General features: G+C 37.9%; 2 protein-coding genes and 1 long non-coding RNA gene across 5 annotated transcripts in view; 1 reads left to right on the forward strand and 2 right to left on the reverse strand.

The window, feature by feature from the left end:
- The first annotated feature begins 1,777 nt into the window (after positions 1-1,777).
- The window catches only part of LOC128016584 (cGMP-specific 3',5'-cyclic phosphodiesterase-like), a 39,131-nt gene continuing 14,893 nt past the window's right edge, over positions 1,778-26,015 (forward strand). The window contains exons 1-11 of one of the 2 annotated variants that reach the window (XM_052601212.1): positions 1,778-1,984; positions 3,868-4,504; positions 7,009-7,098; positions 7,199-7,270; positions 7,355-7,444; positions 7,543-7,680; positions 9,810-9,874; positions 22,082-22,190; positions 22,397-22,481; positions 23,692-23,867; positions 24,816-24,875. In XM_052601212.1, coding sequence (XP_052457172.1) covers positions 1,887-1,984; positions 3,868-4,504; positions 7,009-7,098; positions 7,199-7,270; positions 7,355-7,444; positions 7,543-7,680; positions 9,810-9,874; positions 22,082-22,190; positions 22,397-22,481; positions 23,692-23,867; positions 24,816-24,875 — 1,620 coding nt within the window. In that variant the 5' untranslated portion in view covers positions 1,778-1,886. The remainder of the gene's footprint in view (positions 1,985-3,867; positions 4,505-7,008; positions 7,099-7,198; positions 7,271-7,354; positions 7,445-7,542; positions 7,681-9,809; positions 9,875-22,081; positions 22,191-22,396; positions 22,482-23,691; positions 23,868-24,815; positions 24,876-26,015) is intronic. The other variant, XM_052601213.1, reaches the window with a different exon arrangement.
- LOC128016594 (uncharacterized) lies at positions 7,531-10,390 on the reverse strand. 2 transcript variants are annotated; one of them, XR_008184215.1, is made up of 4 exons: positions 9,479-10,390; positions 9,193-9,396; positions 8,814-8,914; positions 7,531-7,678 (listed from the first exon to the last, which is right to left on the reverse strand). It is a non-coding gene; the product is annotated as an uncharacterized LOC128016594 (long non-coding RNA). The 2 variants fall into 2 exon arrangements; XR_008184214.1 differs by having other exon boundaries at positions 8,814-9,396.
- On the reverse strand, positions 10,869-15,986 carry LOC128016593 (uncharacterized). The gene is made up of 8 exons (XM_052601226.1): positions 15,748-15,986; positions 14,661-15,015; positions 14,101-14,304; positions 12,912-13,003; positions 12,396-12,769; positions 12,183-12,249; positions 11,889-12,054; positions 10,869-11,420 (listed from the first exon to the last, which is right to left on the reverse strand). The coding sequence occupies exons 1-8, from the start codon at positions 15,863-15,865 to the stop codon at positions 11,306-11,308; spliced, it is 1,491 nt and encodes a 496-aa protein (XP_052457186.1). The 5' UTR covers positions 15,866-15,986; the 3' UTR covers positions 10,869-11,305.

Here is a 26,015-nt window from a genome sequence, read left to right on the forward strand (position 1 = left end):
TTAGGATCATAACATCTCATAACACATTTTTATTCAATAAAAGGCTTGATAAGACACAAAAATCTAGGTATCATCTAAAAACAGGCATAGGCAAATTTCGGACAATGTGTGTTTAGTGGAATTTTTTCAGGTTACTTTCATTTCATGCATCCAGTGGCACATTCACTTGCATCCCTTCAGTAGGCCTACCATTTAAAAAAAATAAGTTTTGACCCCGGTTTCAACTTCACTTCCTTCTGTCTCCATTAAACCTGCTGTTAATAAATTGTTTGACTGCCATATTTCTCTTGACGAGGGCCACATAGAACAAACTAAGCACTAAAAATAGTTTCCATTGGAGGACTGCACAGGACTTCTCTCCATCCAGCACTATCTTCCATAGCACTGACTTTAGGGTTTACAATAGCAGCTGAGCTGTTTAATGTAGAGCAGGGAATTATGTGGAAGGAATAGAGTGTTGTTTGACTTATGACTGAAAGGCACACCGAGTAGTTTAGCTTAGAGTGACTTGAGTGACCACATCTGGACAGTGTTTCAGCCCAGCTGACTTTGTGTGTTCATGCACATCTAGTTGGGGACACCATGACAAATGGTGCTTGAGGGCTGTGAAAGTTGCATCTGATGCTGTAGATGCGAGCTACAGGAATCCAACCGTGAGCCCAGCATGTCCTGACATGACTCCTAAGTTCCATCTTCTGTGGAAATATAGTGGGAAGTTCCTGGAGTTCCTGCCAAATGCAGCAATTGATAAATGAACTGGAAAAAAATAAATAAATACAATATAAAAATGTTTTATTGAAACATTTTCCAATACCATTCACTCTCTCTGACATAGTCTCTCTAGAGACCGTCATTAGCTCAGCCAGGCCACTGTGTATACAATGGAATCACATTTGTACCCAAGAGAGCACATATGCCTTCAGTGGTATCTCCCTCTCCCAGGAAAGAAGGAGGCACCATCTGCTGGTAAGGCTACACCATTGTGTACAGAGATGGGGTAGAGCTTATGGGTGGGATGGAGCAATTTAATATTAGCAATAGGTCTGCAAAAAAATTTAAAGGGACGGATGTCTGGTAAGGATTCTGAATTTAGTTATTTTAATAAAAATCCAGTGGTATAGGGGTAATTTACAAACTGAATTTTTAAAAATATTTTGTGTGAGACTGTATACTGCACGTAGGCCTTAAAGCAAAGTGCATTTTAGTTAGGCTAATGTATTAAACATTAAACTGACATCAAAATAAATGTATGTATTTGATTATTTTTGCAGTTGATCTAAATTCATACTGACTTTTAATTATCTGAGCTCATACATGTTTTATGTATAACAATTAAATACTAACAATCTAATTTTTATTTGATTATTCTAATCTGTAAAATGTTGATTAAAATATTTTTAAATGTAGCTTGAAGCATGCTTCATTCACTAATTGAAATGTCATGCCACCTACCCATATGGTATCCTTGGGATGTTGATATACTTGATTAAGTGGTTGTGAGGAGTTTATTTCTCAAATGATAGGCCTACATAAAACAAGTGCCAATGGGATGAAAAAAGCCTGATGTGATACAGGCTACTAATATGTAGGCTACCAAAATAGCCACAATTGTTACTTACAATAATTACTTAAGGTCTGATAAGGAGATATCCCTCCAAATGAAGCTTAAATCGTTTTGTTTAATCTTGCATTGTGATAGATTTTATTTTAATGTAAGTAGAGCGGCGCTCAATGTGTGTGCGGAGAGAGAGAGAGAGCGAGAGAGAGATCGAGAGAGCGCGCGCAGTGTAGACGCCGGTGGCTGGTTGTGGTGGTGGAAGTATTTTTGTGACTGAACATCAGAAGAGAGGAGGCGGATGATCCACCGGCTGGTCTGTGTACGCTGAATGGAGGTCTATCCTCCCGTAAGTGAAAGGATGATGGAGGCTTGGCTTGACGACAACCTAGAGTTCGCACATTCTTATTTTGTACGAAAGGCTTCTCGGTAAGTTCCAAAGCACAGATTGCTAGTTCAGTTTAAAGTCCTGTAATGAGGCTGTACAGACTCCGCTTGCTTTAGCTGCGCAACGGAGCGATGCATGTTCTCATCATAGTTCAACTTTAACTTTAGCTGTTTTACTTTTTTGTTGTTTGTAAAGGAATGTGCCAATATATACTGCATTTTTTCGTTTGAACTCCGATGTAAACATAATTGGGAACTTGAACTCGTTGATTAAGGGAGGAATTATCTGAGACTGTGTGTAGCCTATTATTTCAAATTGTACGGGTGTTTTTATTTGACATATGCCGGTTATTCACATCATAGGCTTCCCACAGTTGATATATAGGCTACAACTATGATGTAGCCTATAGCCTACTCATTGCTCACACTGTATATGGCCAAATTTATTAGAACACTTGGCATATTTAAGAGGTTTATTGTTTGCTTAGAAAATTATATCTAGTAACGGTGAAATAACGAGGAAGAAGAACAGACATAGGCTAATAAATTATTAAATTATTAAAAATGCAACCTGGATTCATAAGAAAACAACTATTTTACAATTCTGCAATTTCATATGAATGTCTATGATTTGATTCATAAAAAGTGTAAGATAAAAAATTTTTTTTTTTTTTTTTACTTATGCAATTAATGTAAACAGATTATACAAAAAACATATGAATTATAGGAATTCATACAAATTTGCCACCCATATTGCCAAAACACAAAAGTAGTGTAGATTTAGATTGAGACTAAAAATTTTACAAATTCTACCAAACCTTGTGCTACTGTGTGTATTTTAAGTTAAGTTTTATTTGCTTTGAATCAATTATATTTAACTATAGTTATATTTAACTTTAACACCAGTCCAACTGTTTGTTTGTCTGTTTAATTGTTTATTAAATAATTTATTGCAACTGAAAAATAACCCATGCAAATCATAACTATTTTATTGTCTGGGATAAATTAAGACTGCTTAGCATGAGTAGCTTTAGATGGGGAAGTTACTAATTTTAGGAAATGGTTTGATGGTGTCTCTTCAAAGGGAATTTTATTTATTTAAACTATTCTAGCCAAGGACAATTTAGGTTGAGTCCATTGAGACTATGGTGGAGTTTGAATATCCTACCCGGATAAACAACATTTAATTGAAAACGTTTGTTATGGGCTATTTTAATGCTTTCACTGTAGTGTTAGTTTAATAAAAGCCAGTATGTCAGTGTTGTTTTGACAGATTTGGAAATAATCTATCAGCAAATGTTATGATTGTGAGTTGTTATATACTCCAGTGGTTTCCATTTGAGCTGCTAAATGCAATGTCCCATTCAACTTTAAATGAAAACTTTAATAATGTAACCTTTGTTACAATTCATTATATAGATGGTTCCAACAAAATGCACATAAAACCTTGAAATGACTGGGGTGAACTGTGAAAATTCTCTATATTGCTGTTTTATCTTGCTAAGCCAACTGTTGGTAGCAATACATTTTCTAGATGAGTAGCAGACACTGTATAGGAGGAAGCCATATGGCAGTGGTAAGAATGGAAGTCCTACCTTTCAATTAAAATAGTCCTTTTATTGAGTCTGTTTACTGTATACAGGCATAGACACTAATTTGATCAGCCTGAAGGATGCAGGAACATTTATGAGGGCAGATTTTTAGAAGTTTACCTTGTTTGAGTGTTACTATACGAAATAGCTGCCTGGTTGCATTACCATGACAAATACCAAGTGACCTGACTTTGAGACTCATTAGGTATAATCAAATTGACCAAATCAGACTGGGTAATTACTGGGATTCAGTTTTGTATTTGTATTTGTGTGTGTGTGTGTGTGTTAAGAAACTGCTGAGCTAATGTTTTTGGTTATGTTTTTATTTTTAAGGGAAATGGTCAATGCTTGGTTTGCTGAGCGTGTCCACTCCATTCAGCCGTCTAGGGAAGGATCAAATGCCCCGACAGAACCTTTATCGGCCCTCCATCAAACTGATGCGCCATCTCCAAGTCCAGCTCCCTCCACCCCTACACGAAAGATCTCGGCATCGGAGTTTGATAGGCCGCTTCGCCCCATTGTTGTGAAAGACGCTGAGGGTTCGCTTACTTTTCTTAGTGACACAGAAAGGGTGCAGATGCTACTTCCTCCACCCCAGCGGCCTGGCTTTGGCAACAAGACAGATGAGGGTGGAGGTATTATGAATTCAGGAGTTCACGAATATGGGGACCGCTGTGCTCGTCTGCTGGAGCTTATACGTGATGTTTCAAGTCACTTGGACCTTACTGCCCTCTGCCACAAGATCTTCTTACACACTCATGAGTTGATCGCTGCAGATCGTTATTCGTTGTTCTTGGTTGGAGAGGATAGTTCAAACAGGAAGTTCCTGGTTAGCAGACTCTTTGATGTCGCAGAAGGATCCACTCTTGAGGAGGCTTCCAACAGTGGTATTCGCCTAGAATGGAACAAAGGAATTGTGGGATATGTGGCAGCCACCGGACAGCCTCTGAACATCAAGAATGCATATGAGGTGAGGCTTTGTGTGATTTCACCTGCTGTTTGCCATATCAGTGTTTTACTCCTTAAAGGGGACATGTGATGATTTTAAAAAGAACATTATTTTGTTTTTGTTATAATGAAATGTGTTTTTAGGTTAAAAAAAAAAACACATCATTTTCCATATACTGTACATTATTGTTTCTCCTCTATGCCCCGTCTTCTGAAAAGTGTCGTTTTTTACAAAACTCATCGTTCTGAAAAGCGAGGTGTGCCCTGATTGGCCAGCTGTCCAGTCTGTTGTGATCGGACAAATGCCTCAAGCTTGTGATGGAAATGTTACGCCCCTCACCATACTGTGATGCTGTGTGTCCCGGCACGACAAGACAAAAACAATAAAAACCCATAACAAATGTGGCATTTGTTGCATCCAGTGGGGATATAAATACTGATTATAATGACCTACATTGTCTTATTACGCGTAGCGTTGTGTATTGCGCTGCATTTGTGATCTGCTCAAAACTTGCAATTGAATCATCAGCGCAAATCCTTTACATAGGTAAACATACTTACAAACTGTGAGTCAGAAGTGCCTGAATGTCCTTGCAAATATGGAACTGCCCCACTTTATAGAAATAGACACCGGTTTCATGAATCTGCCTTATAGATAATAAAGCGAGAAGAATAGTTTGCGTATTTGGCATGCTGCCCAGGGAGAGGGCTCCGATCTTGGCAACGGCCCGAATTCGGAGTGCTCCCCCACCGGAATGGGTCGACGTTGAGGAGGCGGGGTGGTGAAGGGATGCTGAAAGACTAGAAATATTGATTATTGATTATTTATATCGGTTCTCTCTCGTGGTGGTTGGTTAGAGGATAGGATTACTGATGGTGAATTGGCCGCGTTGATTATCTTCATGTGGTTCTTTCTCGAGGTGGTTGATTGGATGGTGCGGATGGTGCAATTCATTGATAGTGAATTGATTGTCTTGATTATCTGCGCGTAAATTATCCTCCGTAAAATGCGTTGCACACATATTTGGGTTGAACTGTTCCGGAACAGTGTTGTAAATACAACTTATCCACTGATTTCTAGTTTCTAGTAGTTTCACTTTCACAACGAGAAACACAGCTTCTCCTTAGAAAATATTGGTTGTATACCAACAAAAGTCATGAAAACAACTGAGCTCTTCTTGTAATAATGTTTGTTTGAAAGTTTATTTGTCCACATTGAAAAAAGTGCTACTAATCCAGTAAAAAATGATATCTGACATAATACACGCCCTTGTTTCTATTTTGAGGTATTTGTGTCTTAACAAGGTTTCTTCCATCAAATTTCATCAACACTCTTGAACTTATTCTGACCCTGTGGATAGACACCCGACTGAATTTACATGCTTATATCAGTATGAGACACAGGATTTCAGACAACGATTTTATTAATGCATTCCCCTCTTATCTGATTCCTCTGTATTACCTTGTTATGTGCAGGAAACACCTTGGTTCCAGAGACTGAAATAAAATGTACTGCTTTTTAATACCCTCCTAACACTAATAAAGTCTTTCCTTAGAAATGCAATTTAGGCTGTGTCTCTTAAGGCCTTTGATTAGATTTAAATGTTGTTATGCAATTCAGTCGCTAACCAACAGTTTGTATAATAATAGCAGGTATTTTTAGCTCTTTGTAATTTAGTTTAATTGTGCTTCACTGCATTCTACAGAGAAAGGGAAAAGGTAAAAGACGTAAAGAGAAAGATAGTAAGACCGAGAAAGAAAAAAAAAATGAAGATCTTAATCTTTATCAGGATATCTTATAACACTAAAATTAAGATCAAGGTCAATCCTTAATCATGTTTGGAATGAAATTTAAGTGTTTAATGACCCTCGGAGACGTTTACTTCATATAAACATTCAAAGAATAGTTCAGCAGTCACCACTATCACCATTTAAAACATCATGCTAAAGTTTTTGCATATCAGAACAGGGTAAAATTAAGAAAGAACAATAGGTACTCATGGTCCCATTTAACATAATCTGTCAACATATTTGTTTACTTGAAGTATGTCATTTCTGTGCTGGTAACGGTCCCAAACTGAACTGCAGTTGCTTGAGTGTTGCAGGACACCCCCAGACATACAAAGTTGGAAATCTGCCATCTGTGCTCAGGGACACAGTTGTTTCTGAACCACAAGAAATTAAGAATAAAATGACGTCGTGACAGTGCTGATAAGATGGTGATATCACAACAGACAGACCCAAAGTCCCAGGGCATTCTAACCAAGCATTCACACCAAACTCTGCGGTTTGAGCCGTCAAACAGAGCTCAACACTGAATAAACAAATGCAATATATATATGAGATTATTCCTTTTACACTTATGTCTAGGTTGCATTTCTAGGGTGCATAAGAAGAAAAAACTATTGAATTGAATTATTCATTATTTTTGAATTATTAGACTACCCGTCTACATATTGCAAGCAAGTCATAATTAATTAGAATGCTGGATAAATGGGAATTGTAGTTGATTTTTTTTTTCTTCAGGATCCACGTTTTAATGCAGAAGTGGACCAAATTACAGGATATAAGACGCAGAGCATCTTATGTTTGCCCATCAAAAACCACAGAGAAGAAGTGAGTGATGAATTTAAACATAAAAAAGTCTGATCTGCTATACAGTATTTGCAACATGTACTATCAAAACTTGAATACTGTATCTTATTAATGCTTAAAGGTTGTTGGAGTAGCGCAAGCAATCAATAAAAGGTGTGGAGAGAACAGTGCCTTCACAGAACAGGATGAGAGGGTGAAAACTTTTGCACATTTAGTATATAATTATTTCATAGTTTCTGTCATTTTATTATTATATGTTTCTTTTTCATGTCAACAGGACTTTTCTTCATACCTGGCTTTCTCTGGCATAGTGCTACATAACGCACAGCTCTATGAGACATCACAGCTGGAGAACAGGCGAAACCAGGTATTTTTCCACATTTTTAGTAAGAATTAATTTTGTATAGGTGCGATCAAACAGTAACTTGGCTACAAGCAGTGATCATTTTTTGTGTTGTTTTGCAGGTGTTGTTGGATCTGGCTAGCCTGATCTTTGAGGAGCAGCAGTCTTTGGAGGTCTTACTGAGGAAAACTGTGGCCACTATCTTGTCTTTCATGCAGGCCCAAGAATGCACAATCTTCATTTCTGACAGGGAAACAGCTGTAAGACCAAAAATATTGTATCACATTTATTTCACTATTATTTAACTTCACACAAAAAAATCTGTATGATCATAAAATTTGGAAATATCAAGCAAGTTTTCCATTTCTTTGGTGCCACCAAAACATTTGCTATCCAAAATATCCCTTTAGAATGATTGAAAATATTTAAACTTGGGCTTCAAACAGCATGCCTTTTTGAGATAAAACATTTTTTAAGGAAATACCAGTGCTTGCAAAGCAGCAAAACACCAATGTTTGACAAGTTTTACTCTAGGTTAGCTTAGTTTTTTGGCTTTTTGCTGCATCACATGATCCTTAAACTTGGCTGTGGCAATCAGCTCTTGTTTTATGTCAGCAGTGCACAATCATTTAACATGATACTGTATTAACAGTGTAGAGGCCGCTATAGATAAACAGATGCAAAAAGGACAACACCAGTCACAATTCAGAATGTAAAAAATGTTGCCTGTTTTTTTTCAAAGCAACTTACATTGCATTTAATCCATGCAGTTTAGGAATCAAACCAAATACTTTGGTGTTGATGGCACCACACTGTACTGTTTGAGTTATAGGAATACTCAATCAGATATTTGTATGAAAGTCTTACAATGATGTCATTGTTAAGGCCCTTTCACAACAACATTATATTCAAATTAAGCTTGAGCTGAGGAAAAACAAACAAAAACTGAATAAAAAGAAGAGGAAATTCAACACATTGCTGCTTTCTAATTTAAACATTGTAATTATGAAAACATTATGTATTCCAGCAATATACACTTCTATTAACGGCAGAGGGAAATGTATAACATGAAAAGATTGGAAAAGCTTTCAGTGAATGCACAGAAGGGGTAGATGAATCAAGGTACAAAAAAGTATAAAAGAAACCCTATTTTAAACTGATGAATCCTCCTTTCCCACTGAGCAATCAGGGAAAGCTCTCATTCAGAAGTGGCCCACCTCACAGTGCATGCGTGTTTTTAGAAGGATGTACACTGACTGAATTTGAAATGTTCCCTGAATTTGAGAGGGCCAGACTTTTATATCCACTACAATGTATTTGGAGCCATTTGGTTAAAAGTTAAAGTTAGTAACAAGAAAACTCTAGCATCATAGTCTTGTGGGAGTGTATTTACTTTTCGGGCGACCTGAGTTCCAGCTTGTGGTCGTTTCCTGATCCCATTCCCCTCTCTTTTCTTCTTTGTTTTCTCCTAACTGGTTTCTTTAACTGTCCTTTCTAAGCAAAGGCAAAAATCTTTGTTTAGTATTTAATTTGTAAAAACAACACTAATACATGCCAGATACAAAGGAACTAGATTCTACATCCACATGTTTAGGTTGTCTAGATAGGTGAGTTGTTATGATGAAGGTGATATCACAGAGAAGGACTTCTGTTTCTGAGATGTGTATCATAATTCAGAGGTCATTTGTTGACCCAGAAAACTAGATCTGCATACTTTTTTCTTCATAGGAAAATCTCTGGTTTTCCTCATCTTGACACAAAGTTTTTTGTACCTTTTTTGTAGTAGCTTGTTAATTTGATGAAATCATTTTCCTGGTCACAGTCATAGTGAGTGTTACGGAAAGAGATTAACCATTGTGGAAAACTGAGGTGTACTTCCTAACTCAGGCAGGTTTCACCTCTTGAACTGCATTCGAAATGCGCCATATTTTATTCAGACATTGTCCTTCTAGTGTCTTCAAATTTGGAAAGACCAGCTATTGCAAGAGTAAGACAAGTTTGTCATCAAACTCATATTCATCGTCTGTTATGTGGTCTGGAATGTGGAAATTAACTTACAATTTATTGCATTTCTCCTTGTTCATTGCACAGGTCCATTGTGAACGGTTGGTTTTGACTGCTTGCAGAATGCTTTTTGCAGTGAACCATGCTACATAACTATTTACTTGTCACGAGTGGAAAATTCTAACCCTTCCAGAAATTTACAAACACAGGCACATTAAACTATGTGACTGCAGATATTCAATGTTAAGTTTACACAGGCGGCCAGACACTAATAGCATTAAAAAGCCTCAGAAATACTGGCTTACCTCTGTGTTAAACCTCCTCAGAGTTTACCTCTGTGAGTGAAACTGCAGAGTAAGTAATTACTGTTCTGCTTATGTTACAGAACACATTCTCCAGTGTGTTTCACATGGAATATGAGGAGCTTGCAGGATCTGTGGACTCAAACAGGTGGGGTTATCATAAAAAAAGAAGCTTATGTAATGCAAAACAAAGTCCCTCAGTTTGTAAAAAAAAAAAATATATTTTTATAGTAATACATTTTTTTTCTGCACAATAAATGTTAAAATGTAAAAAAATCTTGTAGCTTACTACTTTGTAAAAAAGAAATGAAATGCTGTTTTGTTAACAGTACAGTGTTGAAAAAGGTTATTGTCTAGTATGCAAAGACCTTAAAAAAATTCACATTTATCTTGTGCATCGCATAGACATAACATAAATCTATATAGCTACAGTTTATTGTGAATAGATTATTGCAATATGAAAATCTAGAACATAGCTTTGACATTGAGATATGTTAGGAATGTTTTTCTCCGTGTTGTTTTTTTTTTTTTTTTTTTTTACCACATTAGCCTTACACTTGCAGACATTGTGGTATTTGAAATATTTAATCTAAGTGCATTTTTCCGGAGTTATTGACTAGTGTGCCAAGCTTAAGAAAGTATGTGGCTTAGGTTCCCTGCTGGAAACCTACACTGCAAAAATTTTCGGTGTAAATTTACAGTAAATAATTGGATAAATTTTGCATGACTTTCACAGTAAGGATTACAGCAATATACTGTGAAATATAGTTACAGCAATTTACTGTAATTTTATATCTGTGATATTACAATGCATTGTTGTAAAAGCACAACTGTATACTGTAACTTCACAGCTTCAATGTCAAAGCAATTACTGTGATATTACAGTACATTACTAGGGAATTACAATATTTTGCTGTACATCATTACAACAAGACCCTGTACTTTTACAGTGTGTACTGTGAAAGTAATGTTCAAGTTGACAATAATTTACTGTGAATTTACAATGTATACTGTGGAAGTCATGCTAAAATTGTCCTATAACTTACTGTAAAAGTAATGCAGATAAAGCTTCCATTTACTGTGAATTTACAATCATTGTACTATTAACCCCCTCCCCCCAACAAACAACTCTGAGGTAAAGACAACTTTAGCCGATTGGCATATTTATTAACAAAAAATATTGTTCAATGTACAGTAGATGCCAAGAACCTCAAGAGTTCAACAAATTCAACTTTCTAGTCATAAAAGCCATCTTAAAATGCAGAAAATGCAGAGAAATTGTGCAAACTTGCAATTCAACTACCTGTCGCAAAATTCAACTATTCAACTAGCTGTGTCACAATAACAGTAATGGACAGGATGGGAATGAGGCCTTCATGGCAAGATAAGAGAGCAAGGGAGAGAGCGATGAAGTAATGTCAGGTGCTCCTCTCTGTCTCAAACATTATAATGAGTCCACAAGGAACAGCATTGTGTAAAAATCTTGTAGTGCAAAGTTGTCTTGAAAAATTACAAAAAGAACAAGGCTACTCAAAACTGAGCCTGACAACTACTGCTGCTGCTGCTGCAAAAAAAAAAACTATGATGCCCACTCAAAGTCAATAAGTTTCCTCAAAAGGGTGCTCACATGAGGGTTCATTGTTGTCCGCTTCTTGGTCTTTGAGCCTCTTTCAGGATTGATGCCCAGGAAGCATCTGTTAATAAGCAAAGATAGTTTCAGTTTTAAATAGACTTACAGTATATATTGCAGACAGCATTTATCAAGGTGTGCTTTTTGCTGTGCTTATTCCCCACATAGAACCCTAATAGATTTATAATTCAAACTTGTTAGATATTCTGCTCACCATAAAATTGCCATTTTTAGCCAAGGTGCCTCAGGTTAGGTTTGCCTGAGGCAAAGTGGTTGATTTTTTACTATGATAGGTAGCAAAACTAAATAAATAGCTTTGATTGGACCGGCAGGTATTTGTCAGCATAACATGTGTAGAAACCCAGACTGATCTGCAGAGCGAAATTGAATGAGTTCGCGAGATCAGGATGGTCTCACCAGGCTAGCCTCATGTACCTTGTTTGTCAGCATTTTCAACCTCAAGACAATCATTGAGTTGGAAGCCTGTACTATAATGTGAATTACAAGATTAAATGTGATCTTTATAAAATACCTTTGAATGAACTCCAGCGTTGAAGATCCAGCGGCAGGATACTCAAGGTTGAATACGTAATAGCTGCTGAAGAAAGCAGCTACTCCGTGTAAAAAGAAAGGGTGTGGGCCCATCACGACATGTCCCTCGATTGACAAAAGCCATCCAGAGGGCTTCATCATGTCACCTGAAATGAACAGATACAACATTATGTGTTTTGAGCACTTTGGATCTGCTTAAGATTTGGATCTGCTTTCTAGAATGAAAACAAAATAATGAGTTAGAAATGTCGGTACTAGATCAAAGTAACATTACCTTGAATGATCAAGCAGGGGGTGCCGGGGAGTTCTGCAGTATTGACCTCCACAGCAGTGGCACATGGCTGTAACATAGTTAACACACAATAGCATGGTTTTAGGATAAAGGATAAATATTGTTCATTGGTCAGAGGTAGTAAATCATGCAAGGTAAATGTTGATAATGTAATCACTCAATTTGCATTTTAAATATTTGAATGAAAAATCTTACATCAACTTCAAGCATCAAACTCTCTTTCGGCTCTCTGAAGTACAACATTAGGAGCAGCAGGATGCAGGCAGCCTTGTCAGAGTCTGGATCATAGCAGGCCAGAACATCACGGATCTTGGGGTTGTCCAGTGTTGCACAGTAATCCAGGATGGTCTGTCCTCGTCGACTAATTGCCTCCTGTAGCTTCTGAAGGACATTGACGTCCGTCAGAAGGTTAAAGTGCGAGAATAGGCATTTCTGAGAGAAGAGAAATGGCCATTCCTGTTTGATCTCAGACATTGCTGCAGAAGGCACTTTGTTAAGGTATTTCCGCAGGATGACATATGTCTTTTCCATCATTGGTTCTGCTCTCTCTGCCCCACTCATTCCTTCCTCTGTGTATACAGACATACAAATGTATTGTTAGTACCCAAGTAACAATTTGGTCTTGTAGCCGCTCAACACACACAGTGTTCAGATCTTGACCAATTACTAAATTCTAAACAAAATTACCCAAAAAGACAATAGATGGCATGCCTGAGTAGATGTTCAGCAGATCCCTCTTTATATTCTCCAACGTTGCCTCGGTCTCCCCCTCTGGCAAATCTGCTGGGCCCCACCTGACACACCTAGGAGTGGGCATCACAGAGTAACAATACTATTGAGGATGGTTTTAACTCAGAAGTTGGAGCAAGTCGTCTCATGACTTAAGGGTCAGCAGTTTGATTCCCTGTTGTGACTGTCTAAATAGACCCATCCCACAGAAGTTATGTTACAGTGTAATAGTGTTGTAAACACAGGTGTATTTTATCAAAATAATTAAAGGGATATTCCACCATTTGGGGAATTAAGCTCATTTTCCACCTCCCCTCGAGTAAAATCAATTGATTTTTACTTTTCTCCCATTCATCCAGCAGTTCCCTGAGTCTGGCGATACCATGTATAGCTCCAGCCTAGCATAGATCATTGGATCGGATTAGACCATTAGCATCTCGCCTGCAAAGTGACTAAGATTTCCAGAATTTGTCCCATTTAAAAGTTGTCTTGCTGCGTAATATCACAGCGCCCATGGTAAGTTAGCAACGTTCCTTGATTATTACACCAGAATGAGAGTATAGTTCCATGTCAAATCAGCCTAGAAAATTGCCACATTTCATTCTCTGTTATTTTATTGCATGTTCTAACTTGAGATGAGACAACTTTTAAATATGAAAAATTCAGGAAATCTTAGTCACTTTGAGGGCGAGATGCTAATGGTCTAATGCGATCCAATGATCTATGCTAGGCTGGAGCTATATGTGGTATCGCCAAACTCAGGGAACGACTGGATGAATGGGAGAAAGGTAAAAATCAATTGTTTTACTCAAGGGGCGGTGGAAAATTAGCTTAATTCCCCAAATGGTGGAATATCCCTTTAAGGTCAAGGTATTTAGTGTACCACAACCATGCATGCCAGAGAGCCACTATGCACAATATCAGTGACCTGGCTCAGTTAATCCTAAATGGAACAAGGCCATAATCACAGGTAATTACACCTGTGTTTACTACACTATTAACATCGCAACATGATTGCTGTGAAAAGGGTCCATGTCAAAGTGTCAATAAAGTAGTCAAGAGAAAAGTATGTTTTGTCCAGTTTCAGGGATCTTCATGGTCATATACCATTCTTTCAAACAAATATTGACAGTCTTTTCATGTATGTTGCCACATACATATTGCCACATACCCGTATTGGTCAACAGGACCTCTTGCCAGTCTGGCCTCTCCTGCCATTCCCGTGCGTGGTCTTCTTTCTCTGCGGCGTTGAGCAAGAGTTTTATTCCTATTTTTATACTCCACTCTTGTTTTTACTTGTTGCAGAAGAGAGTGACATCCGTCTCCAGCAGTATCACCATACTTGCCAATGTCGCCAAATGATTTTGGATGGCTCCTGAAAATGTGGGTGGGATAATTAGAAAATATGTCACCATTGTGGCACTTATGACAGAAGCGTACAGCTAATGTAAGGATTACTTAAAGAACTACACTTAAAAAAAAAAAACATCAGGCTGAACAAGACCAAAATAAAAACACCAGGCTAAACAAGACCTTCATAAAAACAATTATGGTTTTCTTGAATATACTAGCTCTGTTTAAACAAACCATGTTTACAAAGTCTTCACTTTTGCACCCTTGTTACATAATAGGTGCAGGGAATGAATCAGTGAAAGTTACAAACAGTTGAAGGGGTTGGGGCTGGGCTGGGGATCAACTGACAGCTAATATTTATAATAGTCCCATCCCTACCTGACAATGTTTCTCACAACGCTGTGGCACATGGCTCTGGTTGGGTTGCGGTCATGCTGCATCATTTGGTCCACGAGCATGGCCACAAAGGCCCTTCTCTCGTCTGGCAATGGTCTTTCTTCTTTTTCCACTCTAAGTCGAATGGCTGATGACACCTGGTCCCAGTTGAGACGAAAGTCAACATGCCATGGTATGCCAGACTGTAAAGCGCTTGACGTGCTTGGGGCAGTGCTTGGAGGGCTGGGCAACAGCTGATTTGGAGGCTGGAATGTTGTGTTTGGAGAACAGGGAGTTGGGGAACTTGGAGCACTTGGATCAGGAGCAGAGACCAACTCCATATTAAGAGTAGCAAGTCCTAGAAGGCACAAAAACAATTTATTAATTAAGATAGGGCAAGATGAAGGGCTATGGGGTCAATAGATTGTGTGCTTAACTGTAGTCCCGCTCCAGTACTTCCTGGAGGAAGCTCATAAATTGGTTTCCTGTCAGCACTATTGGATGAAGCAATTCAAATGTATTCACGTGAGTGCCATTTGTTAGAATGTGACATAATGGGTTGAGAGAACGCAGAAGTGGCCATTGACTCATGTTAAAAGATTACTCTGATAATGCCACGTAAAAGAACAATAGTTAAAATAACAGGCCAATACATTATTGGAATTACAAACTCATCATAAAAGGGTCTGATTGTTTTTCACTGCTATTGTTATTAAGTTTGGAAATGCATGCAAGTAATAAGCATCAGCTGCATTCAGTTCTATGTATTTCCAGTTTTGAAAACAACAGCAGTGAAAAATAGCCCATTTTTAATGAGTTTGTAATTCCAATTATTATTTTTTATACCTATTATACATTTCCCCAACCCATTACGTCACACTAAACAAATGCCACACACATTAATAAGGTCTATAAGCTGTGCTGCACACCTGAGATTAATCAATTCATCCAATAGTATTTGACAGGTAACAAGTGTGTGAGCTTGGGACTATATACAAAGCATATTGTCTACCAGTTGTGCAATGTTCTAAGGCCCTAGTTCAGTGACATGAAAGAATTAAAAATGTAATGGGTGAACAGATGCATTTACCGTCCTTGATGCCCTTCATTAACTTCCGACTTTGGATAGGTTTGAGGTATTTCACCAGATCCCTCTCCTCCACCAAGGTCAGATCTTCAATAGACTCGACCCCAAGCTCATCCAGCATGGTGGTAAGAAGGTCATCAGGGAGATCAGGCAAGTATGACAACACTGCTTCCTTGGCCTAGTCTCATTAAGTATTGAATCATGAAACACTGTAATTTCTCATTTTTGCCATCCCTACACTGTATGCATATTTCATACTATAGTCTCTTCAATCAACAAAGCAAATTAAGGACAAAATCAACTTTATTCAAGGCTACCAAAAAAAAAAAAAAAACTTTGTTTGCTTCACTGTACTGCTCTACTACTCACATCTCTCCTCACATATCCTGTATCCTCACTTTCCTCCCTGCTCATACTGCCTCTGGAAAAGAATGGTGGAGAGCAATAAGGGACTGATCATACACATTGTATGCTGAAAGAGGATAGTAGTCCAGTAGATCTTCCTGCTTAATGCACACATAATTGTCTTGGGCCACTCCTAGGTCACAGTACACACCTGTGTCACATAACTTTACAAAAGTATGTTTCTCTGAGACAAAATAGACCGAATTATGAACAACAATAATTAGCATAATCTTCCCAATAAGAAGCCCTTCATCACTGTTCTCTAGTAAAATGTGCATCCCCCTTCTGTAATCTGTGCCTTTGACTGTAACATAGTTAGAAGCCACTGCCGACTGTAACTGGAATGGACAACTGGCTACAGATGCCCTGATCCTGTCATTGTAATCGTCAACATGAAAATCAGTACCCTTTTCTGCTTGTACAAGTGGAGGGAACAAGTTTCCTGCACTCAAGTACGCTTGTAGAAGTTGGTGCCTCTCTGCTAGAGTTTTGCACAAATTCTTAAAATTGTGCAATTTTCTGGCACACTGTTTAAAAAATGTATGTTTGCTCTCAAATCGGAGTGTCCATAGGCGAATAAGTGGGCCAAAGTGGATGATGAGAGATGGATAGTGGCACAGATAATGGTGCTTTGGTCTGAGGGGGGCATTGGGGAAAAGCCTTGTCCTGTTGTCTATGTACTCCTCTATGAGGACTTTAAGATACGCAACCTGGCCCTCTGTAATGACCGGTGCACAGATGAGCTCAACAATCTCCCTCAGCTGCAAAATCATTTGCCACACCTCATTTTCGCAGGGATCTTTAATCCTGTCACCCACCATGAGTGGGAGAAGTCTAAGCAAACACCAGTTCTGAACTGCATGCCCACTGAGCTTGTCGCTGCTGGGAGAGAGGTCTGCTGGTTTGTCTTTACCATCGTTAACTTCATATCGGAACTGGTTCTTGCACCTGTTTAACTGCAGGTATGTAAAATGATTATCCTCAACTAAATGGCGAATATATAAAGGAAGGTCATAAGCTATGACTCCCTCAAATAAGTCATGGCCTAGACATGGTGGAAGGCCAGGCTGGCAAACATGAAAATGTGAAAGCTGATTGAAAGGAGAGTCAAACTTTATGCCGCATACAGAGTCGGTGGCAGTAGTTTCCTGCTCTTGCAAATTACTTGCGTATGATTGGGCTGTTCTTTTGGTACCACACGATATAGGATTAGTCAGGAAATCATCTCTACACACCTCACAGTATCGACAAAAATAAGTAGACCGACTGAAGTTCTCCAAGAATCCCCCAATAGAATGGGATCCCAGGTTGTCTCCTGCAATGGCAACCAAATAGCCCTTTAGTATAATGCCATCAGATGTGACTACACCTCTCTGCTCCAGAATTTTGAGGTCCTCAATCAGGGGAGCAAAAACTTTATTTACCCCAAAATACTTAAAGTCCTGTTCCCTACACAAGAGAACAAGTTGCATCTGATCAATAGAAGATCTATTGTGAGGCAAGATATCAGTAAGAGTTAGGTAAACTGCTAAAACCTTGTGTTTTTTTTTCCCTGAGCCCAGGGGGTTGACAACCTCAAAGGCATCTTGGTACAGTATTAAACCAAGTGAAGAAGGGTCAGCTTTCAACATTGGATTACTTTGAAAGCCTTCTCCATCCTTGACATCCTGATAGACAGCATCAGTAGATGGCTGCAAACGTGTTATGGTATACTGTTCGCGTAGAGACTCATTTTTGAAAAGTGTCTCCAATGTCTCATGAATAGGAACATACTGAGCAAAACATTCTTTGTCATTTTCATCATTGCCCAAGAGCAAAGGAACAGGATGAACATAGTTAAAACACTCTTTGAAAGCAGCCTTCCTTTTTGCATCTGTACTGAGCATTCCCCTGTTATAGAGTGTGAGTAGATCATCTCTGTTCATTTCCTCAGTGATGCTGCTTATAGTGGCCTGAGGGATTCTGAGTTCTTTTAGTTTCTCACTCAGAATGTTTAGGGAATTGGACAGGCCAAGTTCATGAGCACTTTGAAAGCCATCAATAATGGTTTGAATGGTGCTTGCTGGTAAGAGTAGCTTAGATTGCAATTTCAGGTAAAAAAGTGTAAGGTTCTGTAAAAATAGGTTTTCGTCGACAGCTAATGGCATTTGTGGTTCATTATGTTCCATGTCAGCCTCTGAATATGACTGACTGGGTCCTGTCAACGGCTCTGTAGCAATAGACTTGTCTAAAACAAGGTTATCTAAAATTGAATCCTCTGCACACCTATGTTTTCTGGAAATATGTGAAGCAAAAGTCATCACGTGTGTGAACGTGCAATCACAACCTCTAAATGGACATGTAGTTACCATTCCTTCCCTCATGTGCATCTTCAAATGCTTAATAAGAGAGGCCAAAGTGTCACACTTAAATGCACAAGCCTCAAGCAGACATTTCAAGGGTGTGTCAGGTGGTAGAGCTGATGTGTCAGGTGGTAGAGCTGATGTACCAGGCAGTATAGGCCCAGCAGCTTGCAGGTAGGACCTATGCTGCCTATACATATGAATTTGCAGTCCCGTGTGTTTTCTGTACATCTGTGAACAGTCAGGCACCCCACACTGGTAGTGATAATTGGGGGCATTGCTATGCAGTTTTGTGTGCTGAACATAGTTACACACATTCTCAGACACATGCTTACAGCCAACGAATTTACAGTTGAACATTGTGGTGCATGTTAACTAGTCACCTACTGTACCTAATCTATTTCTCCTCACTCTTAGCCTGACACTGAAAAGGATGGTTAGCCTCGCCCTCTGATGACCTGGAAAGAAAAGAAAAGGAAAGAAAAAGGAGAAATTACACAAAGGAAACCAACAATAAGAATTTCAGTTTGATTGCAGATTATGATAATTTAATAATTGTATTTTAATTTTAGCTATATGTCTCCGGCGGTACTCGAGCCGCACGGAAAACGCATGCATGCTAGAAATGGAACCAAAGCCAGGCGACACACTGGATGCATAGCGCAAGCGTCTCAGCTGCGTGGCGTGTCTGTTTTTAATTCCGCTCCCATGTTAACAGGTTAGAGCTTGCAGACTGCCTGCGGGAGGCTCGCGGAAAACGCGCACATGCTAGAAATAGGACCGACGATTTTCAAATATTGCAACTGTCAAACATAGTCTATTTTGCCGTCAATACTGTTGACGGTGTCCTTTATCAGTAGGCGTAGGTGTGTAAAAAAAAGTTTATATTGTTGTCATGAAGACAAGAGCCTGGTTTTTCGGTGGCCTCCCTCTATGTCACCTACAGTAGCAGCAGCGTGCCAGCTGTCTTCATGACAACAATATAAACTTTTTTTACACACCTACTGATAGGACACCGTCAACAGTATTGACAGCAAAGTATGTTTTGACAGTATGTTTGACAGGTGCAATATTTGAAAATTTATAATAATTTATTTTATTTTTTAAATTACATTTATATCTGACCTATGCCAACCTATAGACTTTCAAATATCAAAATGTCATGAATTAATATGCCTTTGTGCACAAAATGACATATAAACATATTTTCCTAGTACATTTTGCCTTGAAACGCTTCCAACACGCGCGTGTGGCGCGTGACCCCTTACACAGAACACGTGTGCGGCGAATTACAGCTGCGACACGGCTACCGTAGCTGATCACGCCCATTCTAGTCAATGCTTGTGTTTACCCCGGCCGTTACGCGGCGCGTTTCAGACGCTTCCGCGCCGCTTCGCTAAATATAGACGCCTAGTCTATTTTTGACGGACGCGCGTCCAAGTCGCACCGGAAATACAAAATAAAAGTCAAAAATCCCTGTCAATTTCAAAATAAACACCCTGTGCAGACTCCCAAACGTATTGCATGTATATTGGCAATATATCCTTGGTAGGAGAATGGACGACGAAAGTCAATCACGTGGTCTCACGCATCCAGTCGCTCCGCTTCTGATATGCTCCCGGTGTGAGTTGGCACCGCGTGGAGGACGGAATAAAACCTTGTCGCAGCCGTAATGCGCCGCACACGTGTTCAGTGTAAATGAGGGGTGAAAAACAGGCGTTGGTTCTATTTTTTAGCATGCAAGAGTTTTCCAGCGTCTCAGCGCGGCAAACGCTTGCTTGCTAGAAATAGAACCGACGCCTATTTTTACCGCGACAGGCGCGCGTGTTGGAAGCTTTTCCAGGCTAAATATAATAGGAAAATGTTTAAATGTCATTTTGTACACAAATACATATGAATTCCTGATATTTTGATATTTGAAAGTCTATAGGTTGACAAATTCAGATATAAATGTAATAAAAAAAATAATAATTATCGATTTTCAAATATTGCACCTGTCAAACATAATCTATTTCGCCGTAAATACTTTTGACGGTGTCCTTTATCAGTAGGCTTAGGTGTAGGTGTGTAGAAAAAAGTATATATTGTTGTAATGAAGACATGAGCCTGGTCTGTCAACGGTCTCCCTCTACAGCAGCAGCGCGCCAGCGCCGCGTCAGGCACGCTTCTGGTGTGTAAAGACACAGAATCCACCACGCTTCTGGGACGCTTCAGACACGCGGCGCTCACGCCACGCAGCCAGTGTGTCACCGGCCTCAGTCATACTGTAACTAGGATATCCGCTGGAAAAATATTTTTTGACCGTTTGAATCACTAAGTTATTAAAGTTAAACAGCTAACGGTTAGCCCTGCTAATCTATGATAACCTTGACTAATTACAGAAATATGCACACATAAATAGTAATGCTTGTCCCATCATTGGTTTATAAACTTTACAAACACCAGATTTGTCTAAACTGTGATATTTATATGTAAAATATTAGCGAAACTCTCGTCATTACTAACATTACTACTATTAGCAAATGCTGTGAGAGAATTTTCAACAATTCCGGACACTTGCTAACAAATGTGAACTGTGCGATAAACGTTTACTTGAAAGTATATATTATAATTATGTTAAAATATCATATGTAAGTGCTGCAAACATGCATGCTGCTCACCTTCTCCATTCAGCCCGGAATAGAAGAGGGGACACGATGGCGCCTTCAATTCAAAATAGATCGGTTATGTCCTGTGACTTCCCAGGGCACATTTCAATACAATATTTCACTGTATTAATACTGTTTAATGTTGTGAAATCCTTAATTTTTTTCAATGTGTTGATGTGATATTACAGACCTTGTTGTGATATAACAGCAGGTTTTAGATTGCAATATTTTACTGTAAAATAAGTGTTAAATGCTGTAAAATCCAAGGATACTGTAGTTTTTACAGGTATTCATTGGGATATTACAGGGAAACTTAATTACAACAAGTTACTGTAAAATAATACTGTTAATTATTGTGAAATGCTGGTAATTTTTAACAGTGTAATTATTCCTGGGTATTGGTAAAAATTGTTCTTCTTTGACAAATGTGTTTTGATGAAACAAGATGAAAGTCTTGTCAGTAAACACAAGCTAGATAAAGTAGGTGTGGCTGTGTTGTTGTGGAGGTGGTCAGATGCAAATGTCTACTACAGTGTGACCTCAAAATATGGAGGAAGTGGAAAATTAGTAAGTTTGGCAGCTTGGGTTCAACAAATGCTCTCTTTGTATGAGGCGTAAAATTGTGAGTGTGATGAGTGGCGCGTGGCCCCGCCCCCCTCGTCACAGTGAGGTTTAAAACTTACTATATTTTTATTATTGGTATATCAATTCATATTAATGCCATATAGGTTAGGAAAAACATTAAAATAGGTAAACTGAGACAGAAATGTTATTTTGGGTGAACTATTCCTTTAGCATGGTTTCCATTTCGAAAAACCTTTTGCTACATTTTTTATCATCATCATTTTATTAGCAACACTGCACATCAGATCAGATACATTTTAATTACCTGTAGTGTAGTTATCAGCAGGAGTGCTTAAACTTTTTTTCTATCTTTTACAGAGAATGTGATCTCAACAAGATTAACTATATTTATGCCCAGTATGTGAAGAACACTATGGAGCCACTGAACATTGCAGATGTCACTAAAGACCAGCGATTTCCATGGACAGTAAGTACACAGTGGAAAGCTGGACAGGGAAGTCAGTTGGCATAGGGTAATCCCGCTCTGGGATCCTGATGTTCCTGGGATTTACCAGAGCTCTTATTCATTCAGACATCCACCTCCCCCATTTTGTGCTATGAACTGTCAATTTTCCCAAAGCTGCTTTAAACTGATTTTATTTGACATCTCTTTATTGCATTTCTTTTTAAAAGAGTGAAAATCTACAAAACTCAAATGGTCAAATCAAAAGTCTGCTGTGCAATCCAATAAGGAATGGGAAGAAAGACAAAGTGATAGGTATGTCTGTTTTTTATATTTCATTTTATACAATCTGAGCTATCAGTCAAAATTGCTGATGCTGAATATTTTATGATCAATTTTTAACATTTTAAAAAGTCATTATTAGTGGTTCTTACTAAAACAAACATTCATATTACAATTGCTCGTATGAAAAAAAAACTTTAATCCTAATGTCATGCACTCAATTTCACACCAGTAAATAATAACTCAGATTGTGTGGCTTTTTGTGTAGAAGTGTGATTCAGTAGGTTACATTTAAGATTTATACCTGATAGAAAAATAATACAATAAATCTCAATTTACATGGAAGAAGTGGTGCTGGTCAAATACAAGTGCACAGTATTAACCTGATAATGAAAGTCAAAATTGATTGAAATAATTTAGGCTGTCATTTTCTTTAGGGTTTGAATGGTTTATATCTTCTATTGTATGCTCCCTGAACAATTCAGGTTGAAAATAAATCCAAGACTTTCTGTTTTATAATTAATTAATTTGTCTATTTTTATCAGTCTCTTCACGTATAATAGAGGTTAATTTATTGCTTTCATTTTTGGATCAAGGAGGTAAATTTATAAAGAAGCTCCTGGACACTTTTTCCGTGTAATAAAAGTAAATGGAGAATTCATCTGTCCAAAATTACCAAAAAGACAGAAAGGCAGAAATGTAATGTGTGTGTGGAGGTGGGGGCATGTTTTTGTGACATTTCAGGACACAACTCTGTATAATGACATGGGTATGACACAGGTATTACAAGGAGAGGTTTACTTATGAGGACATAACCCATGTCCCCATTTTTCAAAACGCTTATAATTCATACAGAACAAGTTTTTTTTTTTTTTTTTTTTTGAGAAAGTAAAAATGCACAAAGTTTCCTGTGAGGGTTAGGTGTAGGGCAATAGAAAATATTGTTTGCAGAATATAAAAACCATTACGCCTATGGGATGTCCCCACTTTTCACAAAAACAAACGTGTGTGTGTGTGTGTATAGATAGATACATACATAGATAGCACTAGGATGTCCATATGTGGACACATTATTCAAGTTGAAAAGGGATTATTTCATTATGTAATTATTGCCCTCTGTTTTTCTGTCATATGAATATATATATATATATAGAGAGAGAGAGAGAGAGAGAGAGAGAGAGACATACACACACACACACATACATATATATAATTATTTTTGTTTTTTTGCCTCTGAATGCAGGTGTCTGCCAGTTGGTCAATAAGATAGATGAAGCTTCGGGGGAAGTAAAAGCCTTTAATAGGAACGATGAGCAGTTTCTAGAGGCCTTTGCTATCTTTTGTGGGCTGGGGATCCAGAACACACAGATGTATGAGGCAGTGGAAAGAGCAATGGCCAAGCAAGAGGTCACACTTGAGGTGAGTGTAATTTTATTTGTTTAACAAATAAAAACAAAATGCTACAATAAAATAAATTATGGAAACTAACAGCAGCATATTCCCTCAGTCAAATGTATGTTTTATCATTTTATTTTCCCCCAATTCGAAATTCGGATTGGTCTAAAATACTCAGGGACATTGTTTTCATCCAGCCTCAATATTAGTTTAATGTGACTGGTTGGGCACTGAGGGATGTCCTTACTTTGTGGGTGACGTACAGTATAGGCTGTTCAAGTGTGACATCACTGGATCTCTGAAAATAGGTCAGTTTTCCAGCTTATTTTTAATAATGCTCTTTTTGGACTGAGGAATATTTTTTGAGTTAAAAGGTTTTATAATATTTTAAACTCTTACTTTAAAATATGTACGATTTTTACCTGATGCTACACATGATGCTCACGGCTGATATCCTTTCACTCTTTCACAGCTGTCACAGTCAGAAGTGCTGGTGGCAAGCTGTCTCCTGCAGCTGACACAATGGCTGCATTCCACATCAGGCGTCTCCTTTGTCCTAATCCTCACTTAACATCCTCCATCCCCCAGCACTGTATTCAAAAATATTAATAATAAAAAATGAAAAAAACACATGTAGCTGTTTTTAAAATGAAAAAAATAGTACACCGCTAAATAGTATGCACCATTGTCACATGATCTCAATTGTGTATGTTTTATCTGAATCCAGTTATTATCTCAGAATAAGGGTTATTTAGAAATGTTTTGTCCTTATCTTTTTTTTTTTTTTTTTTCAGTTCAGTCAAATCAAATCATGTTCTGGTTGTATATAGGATGCTCTGGCAAATGTAGTCCCAAATGCATACTTAAAATGTGCAATGTTTTGCAGTATACTTTCTATAAGCTAAACATATTCAAAACAAAACTTTGCAATCCCATTTACATAATGTAGCTGTGTGTGTGCATATTTTGCAGGTCCTCTCTTATCATGCCTCAGCTGCAGAGGAAGAGACACGAGCGCTCCAGGTAACTGCGGTAAATTACAATTTCTCATCATATCATATCAAACTGTGCCACCATCATTTTGATTCTGTTATTCAAACCACAATGTTATAAGGATTGCTTTTTCCATAAATATCAATTTATGAAAAATATTTTTCAAATCTGAAAACAGATTGGTTGAGCCATGCTTAAAGCCATTGCTACATGGCTAATATACACATACTGGCATACTATAATATACTCACAGTCACAGATGAAGTGAAACATGTTCACTGTGCAAAACCGATAGCAAATTGTTGTATAGCAACATTCTCTTTATGGAGTATACAGTATATTCTTGCTTGGGGAAGGATGGAACTTATTGAATTTGTTTAATAAAACAGTGTTTTAATGAATGTTTTTGTCCTTAAAAGAAGTTAGTTTAAAATTAGCAACCCAGATGAATTAATTATATTTTTAGTAGCACAAATTGGGAAAGAGATTTACTGCCAGGCAGGCCTGAGAATCAGTTTGCTTTCCTGCCTGAACATTTATTTCATATGTTGGAAAGTTTCATTCATTTAAGATATTAGCCCTAATGTAGTTAGCTAGCTAGTAGTCTAGCCAGCTACTTTTCCAAAACAGTAACATATGTAACCCACAACACCATCTGAAAGCTAAATAAATAAGCTTTCCACTGATATATAGTTTGTTAGGATAGGACAATATTTGGCTGAGATACAACTATTTGAATATCTGGAATCTGAGGGTGCAAAGAAAATCTAAATATTGAGAAAATCACCTTTAAAGTTGTCCAGGTGAGTTCTTAGCTATGCATATTACTAATCTAAAATTAAACTTTGATATATTTAGGTTAGGAAATTTACTAAATATCTTCATGGAACAGGATCTTTACTTAATATCCTAATAATTTTTGGCATAAAAAATAAAATCATCATTTTGACCCATACGGTGTATTTTTGGCTATTGATAAGAATATACCCCAGCGACTTAAGACTGGTTTTGTGGTCCAGGGTCACATATGTGTATCTTTGTAGCTCGACAGGCTGCTATTTTAAAGTAGTTTTCAGTGGTTTTGCCTATCAATTCCCAAACTCACATTGTATCACTTTTAAAATGCTTTGTTTTTTAGGGAAACTTCATATACATGCTAAAATTGCTGTCTTGCGTTTT

The sequence above is a fragment of the Carassius gibelio genome, chromosome A7, assembly GCF_023724105.1.
Source record: "Carassius gibelio isolate Cgi1373 ecotype wild population from Czech Republic chromosome A7, carGib1.2-hapl.c, whole genome shotgun sequence".
In the NCBI taxonomy this organism is placed as follows: Eukaryota; Metazoa; Chordata; class Actinopteri; order Cypriniformes; family Cyprinidae; genus Carassius; species Carassius gibelio.